At 36.1% G+C, this 24,357-nt stretch overlaps 1 protein-coding gene across 2 annotated transcripts; it reads right to left on the reverse strand.

Moving 5' to 3' along the window:
• Positions 1 to 1,852: 1,852 nt before the first annotated feature.
• On the reverse strand, positions 1,853 to 23,503 carry PPP1R42 (protein phosphatase 1 regulatory subunit 42). Of its 2 annotated transcripts, XM_017812557.1 has the most exons (9): positions 23,278 to 23,502; positions 21,920 to 22,120; positions 19,862 to 20,028; positions 19,288 to 19,426; positions 16,566 to 16,682; positions 11,449 to 11,566; positions 10,028 to 10,156; positions 8,690 to 8,841; positions 1,853 to 1,991 (listed from the first exon to the last, which is right to left on the reverse strand). In XM_017812557.1, exons 2-9 carry the CDS (start codon positions 22,046 to 22,048, stop codon positions 1,953 to 1,955), a joined length of 990 nt encoding a protein of 329 aa, XP_017668046.1. In that variant the 5' UTR covers positions 22,049 to 22,120; positions 23,278 to 23,502; the 3' UTR covers positions 1,853 to 1,952. The 2 variants fall into 2 exon arrangements, with proteins under 2 accessions (XP_017668046.1, XP_017668047.1); XM_017812558.1 differs by lacking the exon at positions 10,028 to 10,156 and having other exon boundaries at positions 23,278 to 23,503.
• Positions 23,504 to 24,357: the final 854 nt, after the last annotated feature.

Below are 24,357 nucleotides of genomic sequence, written 5' to 3' on the forward strand. Positions count from 1 at the left end.
CCCACTAGTTTCCTAGCTTATACCCCTTCCAATTCTCTCCCTAATCCTGCTGGTGTGGGAGTGAGCGAGTGGCTGTGTGGGGCTTAGTTGCTGGCTGGGGTTAAACCACAACAGTTTAACAGAAGCATGTGGCACCTCAGAGTTACAGTACCACTCACTTACTACCTCAGCTTTGGAAATCTGGTTCTTTATAATGAAGATGAAGATCTTGTTATTCAAGGGGGAAAATACATGCAAAAGTTAAATTTATTTGAATAAATTCTATCAAATTATATTTATCTTTATAACCAATAACAAAATACACACAACTTTGCATGCAAAAAGATAGATCCTGATTTTCTTATTCAGGAAAAAAATCCTTTCTTATTTCAGAGAGGGTCTTAAGTGTAAGATGCTCAGTTGACATTCATACAGAGAAAGTGCATTAGGAAAGGTTTCTTTTCCAGGGACAATTTGTAAACTGGGTTTTCCTTTCCTTACCTGTAGGTTTGGAATTTTCCTATATCAGAAGTCTTGAGCATTCATTTAATTACTCAAACTAGTGCAAAGAAGCCAAACTCAAGTCTCAGTTACTTAAAACAGAATTTTAAGTTAAATTAATGTGTAATACTCCCAATCCAAAAATTAACCAGCACAGACATCATTAATCTTCTTGTGCCTTCTCTCCTAATTGTTCCACATTATTCACCAGAATTTGGAAAAATCCAAGTGATGGAAATTATCTATTAGGACTACAGATCTTCTCAAAAATCATGTGGTAATAGCTCCTTTCTGCTTGAAGGGAGAAACCAATGGTATAAGGTTCAATGAGACCAAGCACTGGGTCCTGCACTTGGGTTGGAATCATCCCAGGCAGCACTACAGGCTGGGGACAGAGTGGCTGGAAAGATGCCCAGCAGAAAAGGACCTGGGGATGCTGGTCGACAGCTGGCTGAACATGAGCCAGCAGCGTGCCCAGGTGGCCAAGAAGGCCAATGGCATCCTGGCTTGTATCAGAAATAGCGAGGCCAGCAGGACCAGGGCAGTGATCGTCCCCCTGTACTCAGCACTGGTGAGGCTGCTCCTCAAATCCTGTGTCCAGTTCTGGGCCCCTCACTACAAGAACACTGAGGTGCTGGAGTGTGTCCAGAGAAGGGCAATGGAGCAGGTGAAGGGTCTGGAGCACTAGTCTTAAGAGGATTGGCTGAGGGAACTGGAGTTCTTTATTCTGGAGCAAAGGAGGCTCAGGGGACACCTTATCACCTTCCACAACTATCTGAAAGGAGGTTGTAGACAGGTGGGGGTTGATCTTTTCTCTCAAATAACAAGTGATAGGACAAGAGCAAACGGCCTCAAGTTGCACCAGGGGAGGTTTGGATTTGGTGTTAGGAAAAATTTCTTTACTGAAAGGGTGGTCAAGCATTGGAATAGGCTACCCAGGGAAGTGGTGGAATTACCATGGAAGTGTCAAAAACATCTGCAGATGTGGTGGTTGGGGACATGATTTAGTGGTGAACACAGCAGTGTTAGGTTAAAGGTTGTACTTGATCTTAGAGGTCTTTTCCAACCTTAATGATTCTATGACTCTACTATGCACATGCCTCTGTGCAATGGCTGAGTATCATATATGGAAAGAAGCAGCTACTAAGTAAGGCACTGGCTAAAACCAGCTCATTTTCTGAGGAAGTTTAAGAACTAGGCAATCAGTTTAACCTTGCACTTGCAGATGTTTTTTACATGCTTTTGATACAAAGTATTGCTTCTAAATAAATAACTAGTCCCCCTATTTTTCAGAATGTTCTTAGAAGGCAGTGTGAAGTTAAACATACTTAATTTTGTCTGGTTTTGAGGTTAAAAAGACACAGATAACATATCCATAGAGACACCAGTATCTTTCTTTGCAAACTTTGAGGGGAAAAAAATCCAGTAATGGCCAAATCTTCACATCTTTCATAACTTCTGGCTTTTAGAATTCAACTTCCTTCTGCCTTCACTTTCGATGCCTCCTCAACCTACATCAGAAAGATCAGAGAAGACAGATGAGATCATATCAGAACCACACAAAAGCCCCCATTGCTCCTGTTGTCACTGGTGCTTCCTGAGACCACTCAACATTTCTACAAAATTTGTAAGCAGTGTTATGAAAAGCTGCTGATGAAAAAAAAAGGCCTTTACCTATTGCAAGGTTATCGGCTGATGCAGTGAAAACCCTTTGTTGTTTTTTTTTTTTCCCAGTGTCAAACCTGGGGCCAAGCTATTTTGAATTGACATAATCTGACCATCTGGGGTATTGTACATTCCTTTATTACAAAATTGACTGACTTTTTCCACAGACAAAAATGGTGATAGTTAACATTTTTTCCACATAAATTTGTATCAAATACTTACTGATAATTTTCAAGTTCCATAAGAAACAAAATCTTAGTATTAATCAAAGTAATTTCTCATATAAATGAAACCAGATAGGACTCGGTCTTTTATTCCAAAAATTTTTCTACAAACTAAGTGTAACTGATTATACCCAACTTTACTGGACATGTAATTAGTGATTACTGTGGCAGTCTAATACATTAACTCTTCAAGAAAGGCTGAGCTTATTGCTTCAAATCTCTTTCTGAGTTAAAGCATTAGCCTATTACATGGCTCATTTCACGACTGGCTTGGATTTACCTTGTTTTGATGCAGCACTTAATTCTGCTCAGAATTAAGAGAATAGAAAGATGTTGTCAGTCATTTCTAGTTGTATTTTTCCCCTTTCTGCCCCTATCTCAGAACTTTTGAATTGGGTGGCTTTTGTAGATTTATAAAAAGCTATATACACAGGCAGTCCTGTGTACTGCTTTATACCTGCATATATAAAGAAATAATACCACATTAAATTAACTTACACCTTGCACTGTTTTTAATGTGATAATTAAGAAAAATAGGATTTTTTCATTGGTTATGGTTCTAAAGTTCAAATGTGAACTTTAGATCAGTAACTCAAACACTGTGGGTATACACAGTGATTATAAAGCTTATGTATCTATCCATATATTCTGATTTTGATCAGAGCAGTACCAAGGGGAGGTGTTCAGGCACTGATGCCCTAATTTTTTTTCCTTTTGGTAATTCTAACACACCAACAGTACCATGGAAGCTCTAAAGCATCAGAATCTTTACTGGCAAGGCTTGGTCTTACACCTCCTGGGTTCTAGGAACAGTTTTTGGTAGAGAGAAATACTACCAACAGTAGATGATGATCGATTTAGGAACCACTAAGGCAAATCTGACATATCTAAGTCTTTGCAACTGGATGGGATGAATCCCAAGGTGATGGAAGTGAATTTGAGAAGCAATTAGTGACTGTAATGCTGTCCTCCAAAATGTAGCAGCTCACCTTGCTCACCTCAGGTTTATTAAAGCAGCTGCTTTCAACTTTTCAGACAAGGGAGTGTGCCTACACAACATGTGACAGAATACAGGAAGGCAAATATTGAAACAGTATTTATATCATTGCAGTAAACTAAGTTAGTGGAACTGACTTCACCTGAGTTACACTGAAATTATTACAGAAGTTATTTATATATCCCTATTCAAGCAGCAGTCTTTATTTTAGCCTCAAATTACTTTTTAAATCTTCCATGCAGACATGTATTCTAAAAACCTGAAAATATAGCATTACTTCTTTGTTTATTTTCTTCATATGTATGTTTTACAAATGTGATTTTTATAATTTTGTAAACTAGTTACACAATAAAAAATGTGCAATGCTAATGCAGCAGACCAAAAACATTATGAAGTTTTGAGGATTTATCTCAACAGTAGTCTAAAAGTACTGACATACATATAAAGATCTAAGGATAGGAAAGAAATAAACACTTCATACTGAATGCTTCATTTATATAGTTAACTATTAGGGTGAACAAGTAACACCTGAAAAATAGATATGCAAAGATTTGAGTCTGCTTTTCATTTAACATCCTAAAATAGTATTTCATTCCTGATACAATTTTGATGGAGCCAGTTACAAGACGCAATTCACTCTAAAATCACTGAGTAGTCCTCTCTGCATTCTGTTTAAAATGTTAATGGACCTACATTTAGACTTGATGATCTTAAGGGGCCTTTTCTAATCTAAATTATTCTAAATATTCACGTATTTTATGTAGAAGGTTTCAAATAGAAAAAACCAGAAGGGTTTCAATGTTCTTGAAAGTGTATGAGAGCCTGCATACCCACATGTGCCCCAGTAATTTTTTGACCTATTGGCTGACAAGTCACACATGCCATTTGGTCTTCTAAATGTCTAGGAAATAGCCCATATTTCCTGGAAGACTGAGCTGTCTATTGCAAGCAAATGTGTTCCTGCCAGATTGCCAGTCAAGTGGCAATATATCAAGTGTATCTGATATATATGGTCAGCCAGACATATAAGAGTATGTGTGGTCTATCTGCTCACCAGGAGATGTGTGCTCTCTCTCTGCATTTTGAAAAGCATTTATTCCTTTCAAGGGTGCAGGGGGTCTATCAATGCATGTCTTGTGTGTGTTTGCATCATTTTTCCTTCTCAGTTTTGGGCACAACCAGCAGGATGGAGAACTGGAGCGGGGAGGCATGGGCATGGTCAAAAAGGGATGCCTTTTCTCACTGCCTTTAGGATGCTGAATGATGTGGCAGTGTTAAGTACCACAGATTTGGCATATATTAGAACTACTTTTTCTCTGTTGTTTTGTTAAATTACCACTACTGAAAGTTTACAATGCCATTTGTATATCATCTTGCATGTTTGTGGTAACAGAGTTATATTTTTCCTTGTATATGAAGAGTATGAATGACCATGGGCAGAATGGACATGGGTCCCGCATGCGGATATGAATCATGGATACGAAAATACCATGAAGATACACATTATTGTAATGTCAGTTATGGTCCTGTGAAAGCACTTATACTGACCTTTACAAGTAGTGCATATTCTCCAGAAAGAAAAGGAACCAACCAATTGGCTGAATTGCCTGCTGAGACCTTACATGAGTCACAGTAACCACAAACTGCTAAAACTTGACCTTATTCAAATGGCTCTTCTTCAGCAACACTATTTAATTTCAGAACTTCACTTTATCTCTTTATCCTTACGCTTTATTAAGCATTGCAGCAACTCCTTCCATATCCTATGTCATGGCTGAATAATTCAACAGCAAGTAAATTCCTTACATTTCTCTTCCCCAGCCTTCATCACTAAATGCTGATTGATACTTTCTAGACCTCACTAAGGAGATGTTTACATTTTTCCTTCAACACTATCACCAATGAAAGGCAGTGAGATGGGCTGTGGCTGCTGGAAAAGGCACTCCATGTCCATTCAAAACATGCTCTAGGCTCTGCCAAAGCACTCCAGCTGGTATCTCCAAATATTTAATGCACCTAATTCTGAATACATTTGGAGTGCTTGTGGGATACTCAGCAGCTAAAAGGAGCTCCAGGGTGTGGAGCTAAAACTGCACTGGTTTGTATCTTAACTCTGTATTTCTCCTTTTCCTGAAGCCAAGGCTGAGGATACTTTTTATTTTTGAATTTTCAGATTTGCTGCAATTGATATTCAGTAAGAGAACAAGATTTATTTCCCCACTGCCCTCTCAAATGAGAAAACCATGTTCTGTAATGTGAAATAAGCATACAATTGTAAATCTTTTGAGTATACATCATTAAAATCTCAGTATCAGCCCTCCCCAAAAACCTGTCATATAACAGGCCTTAATAATTCTATTTATTATAATGCTGGTTAGATTCATATAAACAAAAGCCCAGTATACACGCAGAACATGTACATAACATTGCTCACTGCAAGTTCCTTTCATCTGGACTAGAACTTGAACTATGCAGGATGTGTATGGTGGCAGCAGAGTGGCTTATGATTAGCTGACACAATCCAGTGTCCTCATTACGTGCTGACTATATAATTTAAAGATATCACCATACTGCTAATCACATAACATATGCTGGAGAGACAAAAGGTGACTTTTCCACCATATTCTGAGTTCTGTGAATACTTACCACAATATTTAATTCCACGAGTAAAGAAATGTGGGCAGAAACTGCTGGTTACAGATTAAGTTTACAACATCAAAATTTCAACAACTTCTCTACTCTGGGAAAATTTATAATGGTGTATCTCATTGCAAGGTATTAGGTATCTTTAAAATAGTTAAGTGATTTGTTTTCTTTTAATTACTTCCTGCCAATATCCATAATTTTCTCTAAATGTTCAAAACTGACTTAAAATCCAATACTACTATTGTTTTTATATTATAAAAAAAGAAAGATTAATGACACATTTCAGTAATTTAGTAATAACTGGCTTTTTCATTGCTCAAGCGATATGCAATCCTCAGTGGATCTAAGATGTAGGTTAAAAAGGTATTTAATGCCTGTTTTTCAGTTGCCAAGGTCAAACATCACCTAGCATGTATAGGGAAAGAGGAAACATCTGTTCAAATAATTTATTTGACTAACATAGAGGATAAGATTAAAATTCACTGATTTCTTTGGTACAATACTGAATTTCAATTAAACAATACAGGTATTTGTTCAGTTTGACGAAATTTCCTTCCTTTACATATGGGCACATTTATGTATATCCCTAATTACTGAATCTGACAAGGGAATACTGTGATTTGTCATTTTTTCATACATGCATATACTCTGAGAATGAATATTTCTGTATTTTGAGGGTATTTTTCCCTCCCAAAAACATTCTAAAGAATTCACAAACCTTTAACTAACTCCCAAGACTTCTTGGTTTCCATGGAATTCCTCTGCTAACAAGATTAGAATACATCTCAGGATCAGTGATTATACATGAAATTGTAAGGTACGGAAACCTTCAGCATCTAAGACAACATTCTCACAAGTTTTTTGAAAATACTAAATGCATGTCATCTGACTGTAGTTTCTCCTAACCTTTCTGTGAATCAGACTAAAATATTCTAGACTAACAGTTTTAAAAAAAAATCACTAGGATAGTTTAATTTGCAAATGGAAATTAATACAAATATAGACATTTTATTCCAATCAAGTATGAAAGATGCAATCTTCGCCTTTCTAGGGTCAAAAGGGATTTCAACAGGACTGTGCTCCAACTTTTTAATATGGGGATAACTTTTGTCAAGCAAAGAAGCTCAACAACTGGACAGTTTTTCAACATTGTAAAGCAGAATCAGAATGATTTATCTCACAGGGGATAGCAGAAGGTCTTACACTGAAGAAAAGATGCTGTACAGACATGTTCCATCCTTTTTTAGGACTAAGGGGAATGGTACATGAAAAGCAGTTTTACTCAGTCTGGCCCAAAAGACTGGATGCTAATAAAGATGACATGCAAGCTGACAGAACACTGACCATGTGGATAAACTCATAATGGAATTAAAAAACCCCCACAAACATGTTTGTATGGCATCAGTATTAGTCTGTGCCCCTCTAAATCTCACAAGCCTGGACTATTCACTATAGTAGTACTAATAGTAGTACTAATTTGTGATAACTGGTGCATTGTTCCTGCAGTTCTTGTTTTTAAACTCCTCCACTGCTTTCTGAAGCAAGAAAAAAATTCAAGAACAGGCACATATATATGACAAGTTCAGTTTCCTTTCAGGTCAGAATATATCCATTGCCATGTGAAGGACAAAAATGATCCTTTGAAAGAGAGCAGCTTTGTGATTTGTAATTCTTCTTCCCTTCTTATTAAGGGAAAGGCAGTTATTTTTAATCAGAACAAATAATCAGAAGGAAGAAAACTGATGGAATGGAAAATGGTAAGTTGTCAAGAATAAAATAGCATTAAATGTTGCTCAGTTAAATTGTCCAACATACTAATAAAGTCTAATTTGAATGTAAAACATTTAGTAATTTAGTTACAAAAGAATACTTGTGTCGGTTACATTTATTTATTTATTTTATCTACAGCACTGCATAAATGATGATTTTTTTTTTTGTTGGCCAGTTCAGCTGGTAAACAATAAAACAGATTAAAAATATAATTAAAAATCTGGAAGGAGTGATATTAGATCCCAAATACCAAATTAAACTATTACTACAGGTGAAACTGCAAACCCCTATGAGCAGATTTTATTCCCACCAACAGTTGCACTAGAGTTCACAAGGCTATGAATAAAGAACACATATCATAAATTCTGAATTAAATTCATGTAGTGTCTAAATGTCTGTAAGGCACACACATCAGTTTTTCTTTCTTGATTGTCTCCATGTTCTTGAGCTGATGCTACAGGAAAATGCTAATCAAATATGTAAAACAGTGACACATGTTTGTTAGAAGTAAGTTGTAATGATGAAAAGTGATTGTTTCTCCTCTGCACAGGATCACCCTTCTCCAGTAGTGCTGACACCTTAACTGTACTTCCAAGAATTAACTTCGATTGATATTAATCAAAATTAACTTGATATTATTTTACCTTTGTAGAAAAATAGTACAATCAAATGCATATGACAGAAATCAGTAACACTGAAGTTACTACTGTTAGATAGTCTATGGATTTATAACCAGAAACTGAAATCTATTACCCTGTCTTTCAAAGAAACAAAGACAATAAATATAACATGGTTAAAAAAATTATTTCAGATTAAATTCTACCTTCCTGTACTCATTTTCCAACTGATTCAGCAAGAGCTGTACAAGCAATAACAGAAGTAAAAGGAAGATGTCTGAGGAACACACCTGAGCTTTTATCTGACTTTTTCTTTCACGGATTCTTGGCAGAGGTTTTCTTTCAATTTTTTGCTTCTGAGACAAAACTAAAAAATTTGGTTTTTCTTCCACAGAGTGACTGTGGTGAAAGGGAAGAGTAGGATGAGGTGTTTCAGAATCAGCTGCAGAAAACAGAATAAAAAAAGGATTAATTTAATATCCCAGGTCAAACCATATCTATTTAATATTCAGTGTGATTGATCATAGGTTCCAATATATCCTGTTACAGAAAACAGTGTAATAAGCCTCAAGGTAAATTACTTTGCATTTGATAATTGAGAATGGAAAACTTTGTATGGAATCATGGAAGGTGCTGCAAACACCGATGAAGGTGAATATTAAAGCAGGTATTCCCATTCAGGTACAGTTATTTGAAAGGAAGTAAATTCAATAACATAGCATCTTTTTATATCAGTAGTTACTCAGAAGACCATTTTAGAACCATTGCCATTCACATACGGCTTCCAAACACTGAGCAGATTACAATTATTTGGGGGCTGGGGCTGACAGGCAGTGTTTTCACTTCGTGTCTTCAAAATAACATATTAGTTTATCTTCCGAAAGCAACAGTGTAACTGTCATCAATTTTATTTTATAATTATGGTCATTCAAACCATTTTGAGTAATTTGAAGTCTAATGTCTCTTTCCAAATTCTGCAAGATGGCAAGATATGCTATTAAGTCATTTATGTTTTAACATGCAGTCAACTCTGTAACAGCCACTACTACACCACAATTTTAAAAAAATCTCATTATACTTCAGGTTTTCCTTCAGTTTCAAAACTAATCTACTAATTGGTTTTCCCACTTCAAAAACATGTTGCTTTTAAGCCCCCAAAAGGGTTTAAGGCTTTTTTACCTCTCAAACATTTATTTTCTTTCCAAGTGTAAAACTTGTACTTCTGCTAGTCATGTATCTCGTGAAGGCCTTTAAAAGGACTGCCAATTTACACAGATCAAATAAGTATCAACAAATAGATTTTAAAAGTCTGATGTATTTCGTGCATATTTTCTTTTGAATGCCCAACACTATCTTTAAATATGGAAAGCAAACTTAAGTATTTACACACTCAAAATGTACTAGCTCCTCCCTTCCATAATTCTGGGAGATTGGGATGGGAAGAAAAAAAACAACACATGAATTAGTGCTAAAATTAAATTTAATATTGGAAAAGTTCAATTTCTACTCCTGTGTTTTGGAGTCAGCACTGGTACAAGTCTCATTCTTAGTATATTTATTGTTAGCTGCTATTTTATTATTTCTATAATATTATAAATAAGCATGAAGTAATTGATTAGTTTGCTTACAAAATTGCACAGAGACTGTACGTTCATCTGTCATTCTCTCATTGCTTTTTTTCCTGGCAGTTTTGGAGGCTTGCCAGTTCATTAAGAACTGTCTTTCCATTTCTTTAATTTCTTTCCCATCAAGGGATTCTGTCAAAGAGAAGCGAACATTTTCTGTGATACAAAGTTAACTAAAGGGTTCTACAAAGCTGTATGTAACATGTACTTGTTCTATATATGCTCCCTTCAAATCTTTTTTTCTCTTTTTAGCATTCTGGTAAAGAAAAAAAATACCCAATACAGATTGATATTCATATTCAAGCTGCAAGAGTGAGTTAACACGTCTTAATTACAAAAGAAACATCTATTATTTTTATAACTTTCAAGGGAAATATATATATGTATTTCAGATTTGGTTAACATGCAGCACCTTATAGAAAGTTCTGAAGAAAAGCTATGCTCTTGCACAAGATATAGGTAAGACACAGAAACTCAGACTGAGAGGGAAACTACGTCTTAGCAATCACAGAGTCCTACTGCTCATGAAGACAGACACACAGATTTGGCTCTCTAAGGTTAACTTTACTCACTTAGGTGCCATCAAGTTTACGCTCTGTGTTTCATTGGTTGCATCTGCATTTTTTGAGTCAGACCAAATGAAGTACCTCACATGTCCACAAATTTTGGTTGCATTAGAAGTGTCCTAAGGCACTGTTATTTTGATTGTGCAGATAGGCTTTTTCTTTTTCTTAATGGATGATATTTTGTACTCTTAGAAAAACCAAGTTCTATAATTACAACTTGAAAGATAATTGCCACCTTTATCCAAAAAAGTAAAAAAATTAGCAGCTTTTTTTAACCTATTTCTACAGTATGAATATTCAGGTATAGAAGAATAAGTTTCTTCCTTTTATGCTAAAAGTATATCAAAATAATAATAATGTAAACAGGATATATAAGGTTAAGATTAACAAATACACTCATAACATAAATGTAAATTGCTTTTAAGTTTAAGGACAAAAGTTATATAACAAATTCAAACACAGTAAGGTAGGATCTGTACAGCTGGCACTGTACAACAAACACCTAGGCAACTACTACAGATTGATAGGGGAGTAGATTAAAATTGTCTTTGAAAATCAGTTTCACTACATCTGGAATGCGAACACAAAAAAAGTCTTATTATCTTGTAACAATCTCACCAATCATCTATTGTAAAAAAAATTACTACCACTAATAGCAAAAGTCAAACAACATGGTTTGTGAAGTTGATTATATAAACGGTTTTAGCTTTGTACATAAATTAAAAATTTATCACTTGAAATAAATTTCTATAGCAGTAACTATGTTTACATACATAGTGCAATTCAAGAACTACTAGTGTATCAGTTGTTTTCTAAAAGAGTGGGGGTTATGGGTGGGCTATTGGTTTGATTTTTTACCTAAAGTTTGTGACTGTACTACAACCTTGTCCCTGTACTTTGGTTTTTGGCAGATGGGGTTTCCTCTAAGATCCATTCTGCGTAGCTTTGTCCATTTGTTTAACACAACCTTCAAATCCTGCAATTGATATAACAACAAAACAAAATTCAATAGTAATGTGATTTGTTCAGCCAGGCCCAAATCCTGTACACAGAAATAATTTCAATGAGACTATTCGTATGTATGAATATGCACATTAAGAATGTACATTTTCAAATAGCGTGGTGCATAACATCCCCTGAATATATCATAATCACACAGAAGAAATGGTGATACAGTTGGAAGAAGCTGCATTTTTAAGGATACAGTTATGTCAGCTATGGAAAATGACCACTTCAATCCCTCTTATAAGCACCTAATGCCGAGGAATTACCAACCAAAAAATCTGTATGATATGTAATGTCTCTTAATGCATCCCCATGGTCTCACAGAGCCCTTAGAGTATCAGCGTGTGGAAGAATAAATACTTTATACAGATAAAGAACAGACTGAAAAAAAAAAGCTACAGTAAACTGCCTCTCTCTTTATAGGTATGTATTTTACAGGAGAAACAGTAATCCCCCCTACATAACTGTGGGTGGTCAGTTACAGTACTGGCCTAAACAGTGAAATTTGTGAAATATACCCTTCTCCATCTGGCTTTCTGTCTGGTTACCCAAGGGCAGTATGACCTACTCTGTCTTTTAAATACAATAAATTCATGTTAAAAGCATGCAAAACTTAGCAGATTGGTCCTTTCTACTGAGATACCCTACTTTCTGAAATACTTTCTTTCCAAAATTTCATTTAACTGTCATTCTTGATAGGTTTTCCTTATATATGTGAAAAGGTTAAGGAGGTATTCAAAACAATCTGTATAAATACAAGGAGAGAGAACTTTTGTTGCTGTAATAATTTAGAAAAATCTACAAATCATGCTATGACAGATTCTAAACTCCAAAGTGTGTAGAATTTTGCAGCTTGATGCCAATAATGAAGTACCTAGCAATGTAGGCATCTCTTAGTTCCTCCAAATCTAGAAAATTGCCTGGGTAATGCAAGCAGGGAGAATTCTGCTTTTGCAGGCTCTTCTCTCTTGGTAGAAAATCCTCCTAGGAAATTGCTATGGGTTATATAACATACATTTAGAAAAATCACATGGAAGAGAAAGTAGCAGTACAGACTCACACCTCCAAACCATTTAATTTTTGGTCTATCAATGATGATGGTGATATCGTCATATTGTTATTCAGTGATAATGATGTCTTTTAGAAAAACAGAGAGCAAAAGTCTGGTTCTGTGAGGATCGAGATTGATAAAACAAAGCAAGAAACTCTGAGGACTGGTCTACATGAAGAAATGTTAATAATTCTCACAATGTTGCACAGTAAAGCTTAATCAGTACACATCAGTATAGCAACATGATAACCCCTGTAGCTTAAGTGCTAACACTGAATCACAACACAGTTTAGGGAAGAAGTATTTTAGGCTAGACTTATTAAAAAAGAAAAATAATTTAGCAAATGTATTTATTTATTCTTACCTGAGCCTTCATCATTATCATTGAAATCTGTAATGTGTTCTAGATTTCACTAGAAATAAATTTTTCAAGTAATAGTTTTGCAACACAAAGTTGTCTATTACTGAAACAAAATGTATACAGTTTAACTTTGATGAATGTATACAGAATCCTGAAGATTTTTGTTAGCTGTTACTTACTTGATAAATGACCCAGAACATGCTTACTCCAGTGTATGTTTATCTAAGAGTGCACTAATCCTGTGCTGAAATATGATTACCCTTTCGATACGCTCTAGTTGTTCATTGCCTTCCTGTCTCTAATAAAGTGCTTTCACATCCCAGCCTTTCAATAAGCTGTACTAAAGGGACCAGACACTCTTCTGGGCAGGCTCCGTTTGATAAATGATCATGTCATGCTATCACTTTGAGGTCTGCTACAAAATACTGACGAGCAAATTATATTCCAATGGGGAGGGAGGGAGAGGGGGAAGGGCAAGCGCCTGAGTAGGCAGCTGTAGTGCTGGCAATTTCTTACCAATTAACGATGGTCAGTTAAGAATTGGTATCTGACCAGTATGCTCCATTTTTTATCGGAAACGTCTAGTCCAACTGCCCCGATACATCTAGAGACAGCAATTTGTCACCATTTTGATTACCTGTCATAATCTATTTGAGAAAATCTATAATTTTTCTCTTGTTCCCGACTCAATTCTGAAGCGAATGAATTCATCTTTTGTGATATCCTCTTGTCATAATCAATACCAAGCAGAGGTTGAATAAATTAAAGACTTGTGAAATACAGATTTTTACAGGTATTTCTAGATGTATTTTCTCTATCTCTCCAAACACACAAGTCATAATGTTCTCAAAACTAATTTAATTAATAAATAAATTATATTCTGGCTTTTTGCAAACAGGAATAGTTGTGGGGTTTTTTTTTTTAATAGATATAGTGTTTTTAAAAAATTCCCTTAGTATTCCAACCCAAATACACTGCAGTCTAGAAGACCTGGTGATCCTGACTAAAGTGAAAAGGACAAATAAATCAAGTAGCAAGCAACAGAAAATAAAGAAATGCCAAATCTATTAAAATCAATTATGTTCTTGATAACTGACCTAAGACACGCTTTTTGCATGTGGTAGCTAGTCATAGTTATTTTGCATTAATTAAGAAAATTTACTTGATTTACTTCGGTCTACTGTTCAGACTGCATTACATAAACTTCAGTCATGTGAAACAAGGTCATATGCCCTGATGTCTGTTAGTTATGGTAATAAAGCCCTGAATTAGCCAGCAGCTTAAGCAATTGAATTTACTAGTCCTAATTTTCAACTACTCTGAAATCACGGGGGCATAGTTGAAAAGCAAGAGAATATGGGTTTTCATAATAAAGTGAAAAAAGTGAGAAAAATGTTTAGATATAAAATAATTATACTAAATACACAAATGTGCGAAAAGTCTACATAAGAAGATTGCATTTTGTGCATTTCTTATGCCCTTCACATTTTCCTCCTTTAAAAAGACTCCATGTTATTCCTGCAGCCATCTACCTCTGCTGCACAGGTCACTGCTGTTGACCAGCCCTACTCGGATGCGGATGACTCCTCTACAGCTTCTCTTCCCACTGGGTGAAGCACAGCTGGGTACAGAGCTCTCTGACACTTCCCTGTCATGCAGCACTGCCATGATCTCTGATCAATGCCAGACATTCCCAGGGATGTTCTCAATGGCAGTGATGGGACAGCAGGAATGGGAAAACAGTGGACACAGAGCTTTTGGCATGAGAAACAGGTACACATCAGAATTTTGATAACAGAGAGGCAAGAGGGAGGAGAGTGGATGCAGCCTGTGTGGGAGTGAAAGAGCCTTTGCTCTGTGTGACAAGTTCAGCCCACAAAACCAGTGAAGTGCATAGAACTGTACACCCCTCAAATCCTTTCAGCTTTCACAGTTGCAGAATAATGTAAGCCATGGAATCATGAAATTCGGGGTTGCAAAAATATTGAAACATACTCAGAATTTCCCTCAGCTATTTTTTTTGAACAGTCAGTGGCTGTATAAGATTGTTCTCTTGCTAGATGCCTACTGTGAGCTAAAGACTCTTACATTACACAGAGCTAAAACTGACTTTTAAAAAAATACTTTGCATGGCTTAATGCTTTTTTTCAACAGTTTGGTCTTTATTTCTTTAAGAAGTTATATTAGTGATAAGTAGAGCCTACTCAAATGTGATCTCTTAAAACACAGTTTTAATTAAAGCTGGATATCCACCTGTGTTACACTGTATGGAAAATACATTTGATATGTTCATTAGTTTTACAGGTCTGCAAACATATGAAAAGAAATATCCTCTCTGTTCCATATGTTTCAAAACTTGGAGATTGTTTAGAAAACACATAGGACAGTAATTTTGAAAATATACCAAGCTTGATAGTGTAACTGACAGCAGCAGCAGCAGCAAACTCAAATGCTAACCACATAATTTTTCAAAAGCTGTAATCATATAACATAGAAACCTACATGTCTAGTTGATTTGGGCAAATTTAACTCTGATCTTCCTGATGATTAAATAATGAAATTTAATAATGATTAAATAATACATACACAGTTACTGAATAGTGCAGTCTTCTTGACCTCTCCTTATTCTGTTTCAGAGCATACTGTTTTTCCCTCTGAGATACTGAAAACACTGTCTCCAAACTGGCATCCTCATTCTTAAAATTAATTGGTTCTTTGCCTAAAACAATCTTCTTCTAAGATCATTACAACTGAAGTATATTTATTTATACAAAAGAAAGAACCAATTAAAAATATTTGTAATATGTTTTATTTAGAAAAGGAATCCTTTTCAAAAAGGAAGCTTTGGAGAAACTGTCCATTTGAAAAAGCTTACTATTATTTTGATACAATGTGGTTTTAATTACTCAGCAAAAACTTACACAAATTGTATTTTGACGTGAATTCAACCACAACTGCCAGCCAGAAACACAGGTTGAAATACAAAGCATTAATAGTTCTCTAGTAAAACAGATATGCACCATTCAACATTTAATATTAAAGTATAGAAAATAAAGTCCAAATAAAGTATATTGACCTAGATTATGTATAGGTTATGCACACCAAATACTGCAATCTCCTCATTAGTAAACAGAACTGCCAGATTCTGTTACATTCTGTTAAAAATATATTAAGTATTCTAAGAAGTAATATGAATAATTTTTTAAATAATTACTAACCAATGAAAGTTAACTTTTCTAAGGAAATAGAATGTAGAAATAGTAATGAAAGAGCTTATTTTAATCAAGGCTTTGTCTTTGTGATTTGGGTTACTATCTAAGACAATTCATTTTAGAATTAATTAATAAAAATATAAATGTTGACATCCTACATTAATGCTTCTCCATTTTTAATCTCAGTAAGATTTCTGGATGAGAAGAAACAGCATCGCTTGACAAGTCAAAAGGTTCAGTAACAGCAGAAGTAAAATTTATTTTTACTCTTATATTTAGTGATAAAGATGAATGTGACTAATTTCTTATCACCCATACTTAATATAACAAAGATTTATTTTAATACCTTCATATGTTGAAGTTGATTGTCAACTGCTTTAATATAAGAAAGATTTTCCAAAACTGCCAGATCCTCTAATTCATCAATGTTGTTATTGCTGATATTCAATACAGATAAAGATTTCTGAAGAAAGAAAAGCAGAAAAAGAAATATTTTTTTAAGTCATATGTGAGTCGAGTTGTACATTCTTACAGTAAAGTATTGTAAAGGATGAATAAGCATATGAAGCAGAAACATGCAAACACAACTATCACATACCTCACAGAGTGTTTTATGTTGGCTATCTTGTTGTAAAACGCAATTTATTTTGGTTTTGAAGTCAAACTAAAGTAAGATTATTTCTCAATTATTTCAGGAATTCTCAGTAAACACTGAATGCTTGTTATACTTTAAACATGTTCAAATGGTTTCCAGAGTTCTGCAAGTGCTACTAACTCTATTTTTGAAGTATGAAACAGACATGGAAATTGACTGCATTTCATAGAATTAATGGTTTGGGTTGAAAGGGACCTTAAAGACCTGGTACAATCCCCCTGCCATAAGCAGGGCCACCTTCCACTAGATCAGGTTGCCCAGGGCCCCATCCAACTAGGCCTTGCATATTTCCAGTGATGGAGCATCCACAACTTCTCTGGGCAACCTGTTCCAGTGCCTCACCACCCTCACAGTAAAGAATTTCTTCCTAATGTGTTATCTAAACCCGCCCTCAATCAGCTTAAGACCATTATCCTGTGTCCTATCACTACATGCCCTTGTAAAAAGCCCCTCTCCAGCTTTTTATAAGCCCCCTTCAGGTACTGGAAGGCTTCTACAAGGTGTCCCCAGATCCTTCTTGTCTCCAGGCTGAAGAACCCCAACTTTCTCAAAATGTCTTCACAGTTGCCCAGCCCTCTGATCCCTTCTGTGGCTCTCCTCTGGACTTGCTCCAACAGGTCCATGTCCTTCTTATGTTGGGGGCCCCAAGACTGCATATGAATTGCATAGAGCTGAAGCTTGTATCTGATACCCACATAGTCTCATTTAATACCTGGACTACACTGTTTTTCTTTCAGGCTTGATCCTACAAACCTTTGGGCATACATACCTCTGATCCTTAACTTTCTTTGGAACAATAGAGAGTCACATAATGCACTTTGCCTTTTGTAACAAGCAATAGTTGCAGATATCTTTACATTTTAGATAAAAACAAAATGTGTTTCAAGTGTTTATCCCAGGACATATTAAATTAGGCTTCACATAAAAGAAAGAAGTTTATACCCCTAGGAAATGAAAAGGGACACCTAATACAGTGAGTTTACAATTATACAAGGTATGGGACTTACCATTAGTTGGAAAATCTCTATTTCAGCAGAGTATACAGGAAAACAACCCCCTTCAAAAATCTGACCAAGATCTACACTACAGACAGAAATTACCAGTATCATCCTGATACACCCAGTTCATAAAGCTAATCTCCTCAGATTCATGACATTGTCATCATCAAAACATTTGCTTGTGGTACAAAGAGAGCTTTTGGCTCTTGGCTCTTTCATCTCTGACAGCATTAAGAGCCAGAAACAGACAGAAGAAGATGAAGTAAAAAGTGATGTCTTAAAAAGGGTCTAAACACTTAGCATTCAGAGGATAAAATAGAATTCTTCTACATTTAGCCTCCACAAAGATGTTACATGGTCAAGAATGCAAAGTGTTTCCTAGAAAACAAAACAAAACCCACACCAAAAGGCCTTAAGTAAAAGCCATAAAGAACAAAATGCAAGTGACTAGGCCAGGATGTTGAAAAACACGGATGAGTTTATTATAAATTATTATCCTGGGAGGATTATTGCTGTATAATCCCCCTCTTCTTTGACAATTTCTCCAATTTAGTACAAGTGCTCTCACAGTAATGGCTCATTTCTATGAAAGAAAAACTGCAATACGTGTCTGGATTACTTAATCTCAAAAGAGAAGAAATTAGAGCTGGGCCAAATGTTTATGATATACATGTGAACAAAAGAACTCACTTTTCAGTGAGTTCTTTATCTTCACAAAAAATGCTCATTGAGTACTGACTACACTTTGGGAAATAGAGCAAGAGGAATTTTTTTTAGTATAGAACTACAACCATTAGCAACTAAAGCCTCCTCTTTAACCTCTTCAACTGTACGTTTTATGTTTTCTCAGCAACTAAGGTATTGAAAGACAACTTCAAAAGCTGACTTTCCTGAAATCATGACATACCACAATATAGAAAAACTGCAGAACTAAAACGGAATGCTTTTGATATGTTGTTCTTATTATCCAGGAAAAAAAAGCTGTTTGTGCTTTTTTTCCCATTACATTCTCAAGAGGAATACAAAAGGCAGTAAATAAAATGTGTAACAATCAAATCAGAGAAATACCAACAAACTAATTCACTACAAACTAAATAGACTAAGAAAACTAAGAGTGATAAATTCCTACTCCTTTTTTAGTTTATTCACATTCTGTTGATATAGGGCATCTATATACTTCCTTATTTCCTCTCTCTATTTTCATTTTCATCCTTCATAATAAAAAAACGAAGAAGTAGAATCTGCTGGACCACTAGCTTTTATGAGAATTGGTGTGGGATCTCCTTGTTAGAACTTGAAAGAATGCCACCAATTGGCAGAAAAGGAAAACACAGAGTGATCAAGTCCTAATCAGTTCTTCTAAAAATACTGATCCACTGATTAATGGCTCATTGAAATTCTCAAAATGTACTTACTGCCAGGGACCTAAGAGATACCGGATCAAACAGAAGCTTTTCACCAAGAGGGAGATTTTGACTTTCAATATGTAGCTCCCTTATTTCTCCTATTTTATCCAAACCTTCTACTACAGTGATGTAATTGCCTCCCAAATACCTGCAGAATAAAACCCAAAATAGATTTAATACCCTTTGAAAGTAAGAGCAAACACAACGCTTCAATATATTAAGAAAAATATTTTTATAGTATTATTGAATAATACTTGGAAATTAGAAAAGGAAAGAACCTAGCATACGAGTAGAACATTCAGTTAACTGATCCAAGGGTTTTTTTAGCAGTTTTATCTATTGCTATTATTATTATTATTATTGATCGAAAAAATAAAATCATTTAAATGCAAATATATATGTAAAGATGGTATGTCATTACTTACAACACAGAACACTTAATAAAAAATAATAAGCAGTTACTTTTATTTGAAAAGCAGAATTCAAGAACTAAAAGGATCTTAACAGCTACATAATTTTTTAAATTTCTTAGGAAATAACTATTGTTTTTACTAGTAAAACAAATACATTATTTTCAACTTACAGTTTTTCAAGCTTTTTCAGTGATGAGAGATTTTCTATACTTGAAATACAATTGTTCTGAAGGTAAAGGTGTGTTATATTTGAAGCAAAGTCCAGGTTCTGGATTTGGCTGATTCGGTTATCATATAAATATAGAACTTTTAGATTTTTACAGAAAGAGAGGACACCCTGAAATAAACAATTACAAATTAATGCTACATAATGTTCACTCAATGCCTGCTTTGGGAAGCTTTTGGTTGTTCTTAAATATAAGTTCTGTTGCACGATTTATAAATTTTCACCTTTAACAAACACTTTTAAACACTATTTTTCCTGGAAAAACTGAGTTAGTGTCAGCAATCATCAGCCTTAAGACTGAAATTTGTCATTACTATTCTGCCATACAGAAGCTGAGGACTACAGACATAATGAGCAGGTACACCACATCCTGTGTGATTTCATTACCTTCCCTGCCTTCATAAGGTGGATTTCAGAAAGGCACAGTTGTTAGTGTAGTTGTCTCCATCAAACCTCACTGATGTAATGGAAACCAGTTCTTGGCAAAGGAATACTGATTTATACAAAAACCTTGTACTTCAATGTATTTTGATATGTTTCTGAGCCTGAGTTTGCACTCAAATGTTGAGTGTCTTTGAATGTATTCCTATTAAACAACTAAAAGGTCACACCTTTTATGAAGGTTTCTGTAAAACTTCACTGTGGCATCTGATGAGCCAGTCCTCATCAAATGATCTGATCCAATTAGTAACTTGCTGTGGCTATCCACATTCCTAAGAGTGAGCTGAACAAACCCATTTGCTTGCAGGGATCTGTTCATACAGAACAAGTGATTTCTTCTTGACTGAAATCACACTTTTAAAGCAGAAATTCACGATACACAACAATGCAGTTGTTCAGGGTTCAGCAGTTTCAAAATGTACTCAGTATCTTGAGGCGATTTGAATTAACTCGGGACCTGTATAAATTTCCTATTATTAAACTCAGAGGAAGGAAGACTGGGTTGAATTTGTAGGTTTAGTCTTTGAAAATGAAAAGTTCATGGGTTATTTTTTAAATGAATAATCCCTAGGGAGCAATTTAAAAAAAAAAAAAAGGCAGATTTTTAACCTGACTAATTTGAAAAAGCCACTACACCAGTCCAAATTTGTTAACCTCACTCAGGTTATATCCTGTTCCTGAATTTCCCTTTCCTTTCTCAGACTTCCTCTGAAATCTAAGGAATAAATCACAGATAGATTGAAAAGACTGTGCTATGAGTTAACAACTCTGTAAAATTCCCAAGACTACAAAAATAATGGTGTTAACAAAAATAAGTGTTGTGCTTAACAGTATGTAATATCATTACTGCTTTCTTTAACAGAAAATCTGATCTGCAAAATTACTAGTTCCTTACATCTTTTCTATTCCACAGATCATTTTTTTATAAAGGTAATCATCAATAAATAGCAATTGTACAAAATAATCAAAGTAGTAAATTGCTTCTTTTTTTTTTTGTTTAAGAACTGTATATTTATATAATAGTTCTGTGAAATACTGCAAAAAATACTTCACTTTAACACTTCATCTCTCTTGTGTAATTGCTTTCATGGATTTCTATTTTAATTAATTAATGGCAAAAACAGTGTACTGATAATATATATTTCTGCAGTTTCAAATAAGTAAAATACTTCAGCAAGACTTGCCACATAAAGAAACAAGTGTCATGTTGATAATAAGAACCCCTGCAGACTGTTGGAGTTACAGTTTGATGTTTTATATTAAAAGTTACAGCTAAAAGTTTATTTTCACATTTCAAATGTCATGCATTTCATGTTTCAACATGTTACATATAAGTAGTGTTCCACACAGTAGGAGCACTGAATGCTGAAGCATGCTCCCAAACAGATGCATTATTAAAGCCTAATTGAAAGCCAATAGAAGTGTTAAAACATACTATAGCTGTTATAAAATGGAAACTTGGCTTTGCTTTTTTGTCTCCCCAACTATAACCAACTCAGCATAACAGTAACTACAAAACACTTCAGTAGCCAGGTTAAAAGGAATGAAAAATAAATCTTACAATTGTGTCTATATTTTTATCTGACAAATTCAGATGAGTTATTTTTTGCAGATACTGTCCAAAGTCATCTTCATTGCGACTCTTGTGACCAACATTTTTAGCAACGAGGTCCAGTGTTAGTCGAACCATAGTTCTGTAATAGGTCAAGCTGCTCTACCGCTTCTTCTAAGACGTGCTCTTATAAGTTGTTTTACAAAATGCCTTAAAAACAAAAAAGGAAGATGGTTTACTACTTGTATCCCAGATCTTCAACAAAGCTTACACGTGTACTTCAAATCTGATGTTTCCTCACCCATTCCCTTTTTGCTTACAGTGACACATTTATGTACGCACTTTGCTGCTGTAGAAATCTGCCCCTTTTTTTGCTGGCAATTTTTCAGACTTTTGGTGGGTTAAAAAGCATTTAAAAATACATTGTTATATTTGATTGGTTGTTTCAGTTTGCTTAAGTTTACTTAAGAAATATGTAAGTAGCTAATTAATGGAAGCTCATAACCTAATTATTTGTCAGAAAATACAAGACTCTCTATAGCAGGTTTTAAGGCTGTGAGAGGTGATATTATGCTACAATACTCTTTACACATCTGCACAGCACTTTAGTCATGCACACAACTGCACGTGCGTTTGTTCTACACAGTGAAAAACTGAGTTTTTCCACACTGTAAAGGCTCTTAAAACAACAACTTTTTTTTCATATTCTGACTATGGTTCCAAGTGAGCTTATAAATCAGGGCATAGAGGAGAGGGAAGAAGGCAATATACTAATATTGAACTGGATGCGGAAACAGCCTGGGGATAAAAATACCCTAACAAATATAAGTTAATAACTCAGAAGAAAAACGTTGCCTTTTTAGCCAGTACATAATCCAATGTACATTATATATTTTAGCCAATACACGACACCCTACATCAGTGTATTAGAAGAAATGAGGAGACGGCAAAAAACATGCCAATCCCAAAAAGCATCCCAGTGCTAAACCTCATGCAGCCACATAAGCCAAGGGACGGAGAATCCTCCTTGCCAATATTACATTTAGAAGAAACTGAGGAAAAGCCGAGATTGAAGCTGCAAAGGCAGAAAAACTTCCTTGCTTACTAAACAAAGCTGAAGCTCAGCAGCTCCCCTTTATCCACGCGGGTTTTGCTTTTTACTTTTATTTTAAAAGGGGCTGAAGGAAAGCTGAGAGGACATTGTGGGGTTGCTTGGGTTTTTTTACTGAGAAAGGTGTTTCTTTCTTGCTTTTTAAATAAAAAATACCTTTCAGAGCCCTTTCTTAGACCTCCTTCCAAACCCAGCAGTAACAACAGAGGGAAAGGCAGGCATGTTTCCCTCCCTCAGTCCCCCAGCTCCTGCCTACCTACAGCCGTGCGATTTCACACCGCTCTCCCCGTCCCGTCCCCACCACCAACCGCCTCCCAGCTCGGCCGGCGGGAAGGCGGCCTTGATGGCAGGTGGGGGACGGGATCTCCTCCAGCCGTCCGTCCCAGGAGGAAACGCTCCCGGCCTGGGACGGCGGCAGGCGGAGGAGCGCGAGCCGCTGGACCCTGGTTGCCGCGACAACCGCACGCCACCGGCCGAGGGGGCGGGGCGCTCCCCCCAACGGCCGCGGCGCGCGCCCTCCCTGCCCAATCAGCGCCAACGAGAGGGAGCAGGGGCGGGTTTTTTGCGCCTGCGCAGTCGACGGCCTGGGGCCGGTGGTTTTCTGTGGTGGTCGTGTACGTAGAACCAGGGAATATCCCGAGTTGGAAGGGAGCCACAAGGATCATCAAAGCTCAGCTCCTGGCGCTGCGCAGGACACACCAAGAACCCCACCATGTGCCTGAGAGCATTGTCCAAACGCTTCTTGAGCTCTGTCAGGCTTGGTTCCGTGACCACTTCCCTGGGGAGCCTGTTCTAGTACCCAACCACCCTCTCTGGATGAAGAACCTTTACTGACCTAAAACTCACCTGACACAACCTCATGCAATGCCCTCTGGTCCTGTCATCGCCAGAGAGAAGAGATCAGTGCCTGCCTCTCTGCTTCCCCTTGCAAGGAAGCTGTAGGCTCTTAGGAGTTCTCCTCTCAGTTTCCTCCAAGCTAAACAAGTGACCTCAGCTGCTCCTCATAAGGCTTCCCCTCCAGACCCTTCCTCCTCACGGCCCTCCTTTGGATACTCTCTAACAGCTTCATGTCTTTTTTATATTGTGGTGCCCAAGCCCGCACACAGTACTCTAGCAAAATGTGAAATATGGAAGAATTTTCTTAAGAAAGAATGTTCTTTGATGTTTGATATTTGTATACTTTCAAGCCTAATCAACAAGAAGGGAGATTTAATCTGTGAAACGGCAGCTAATAAGCAAGCTCTAAGTGATGTCTATGTGTTAGAAAAACAGATTATTGTTGGTAGAATTAGCTTGTTAAATTTTAGGGCTTGACATGCTTCAGTGATCTCATACC

Source organism: Lepidothrix coronata, unplaced genomic scaffold (genome assembly GCF_001604755.1).
Source record: "Lepidothrix coronata isolate B3197 unplaced genomic scaffold, Lepidothrix_coronata-1.0 Scaffold36, whole genome shotgun sequence".
In the NCBI taxonomy this organism is placed as follows: Eukaryota; Metazoa; Chordata; class Aves; order Passeriformes; family Pipridae; genus Lepidothrix; species Lepidothrix coronata.

Coding starts and splice junctions, on each gene's coding strand:
- PPP1R42 (XM_017812557.1), bottom strand. CDS start 22,048: ATGGTTCGACTAACACTGGACCTCGTTGCTAAAAATGTTGGTCACAAG. Junction 16,683..19,287: donor TATCTCTTAGGTCCCTGGCA/GTAAGTACATTT, acceptor TTCTTTCTTCAG/AAATCTTTATCTGTATTGAA. Junction 10,157..11,448: donor AGTACAGTCACAAACTTTAG/GTAAAAAATCAA, acceptor TCTCTTTGACAG/AATCCCTTGATGGGAAAGAA.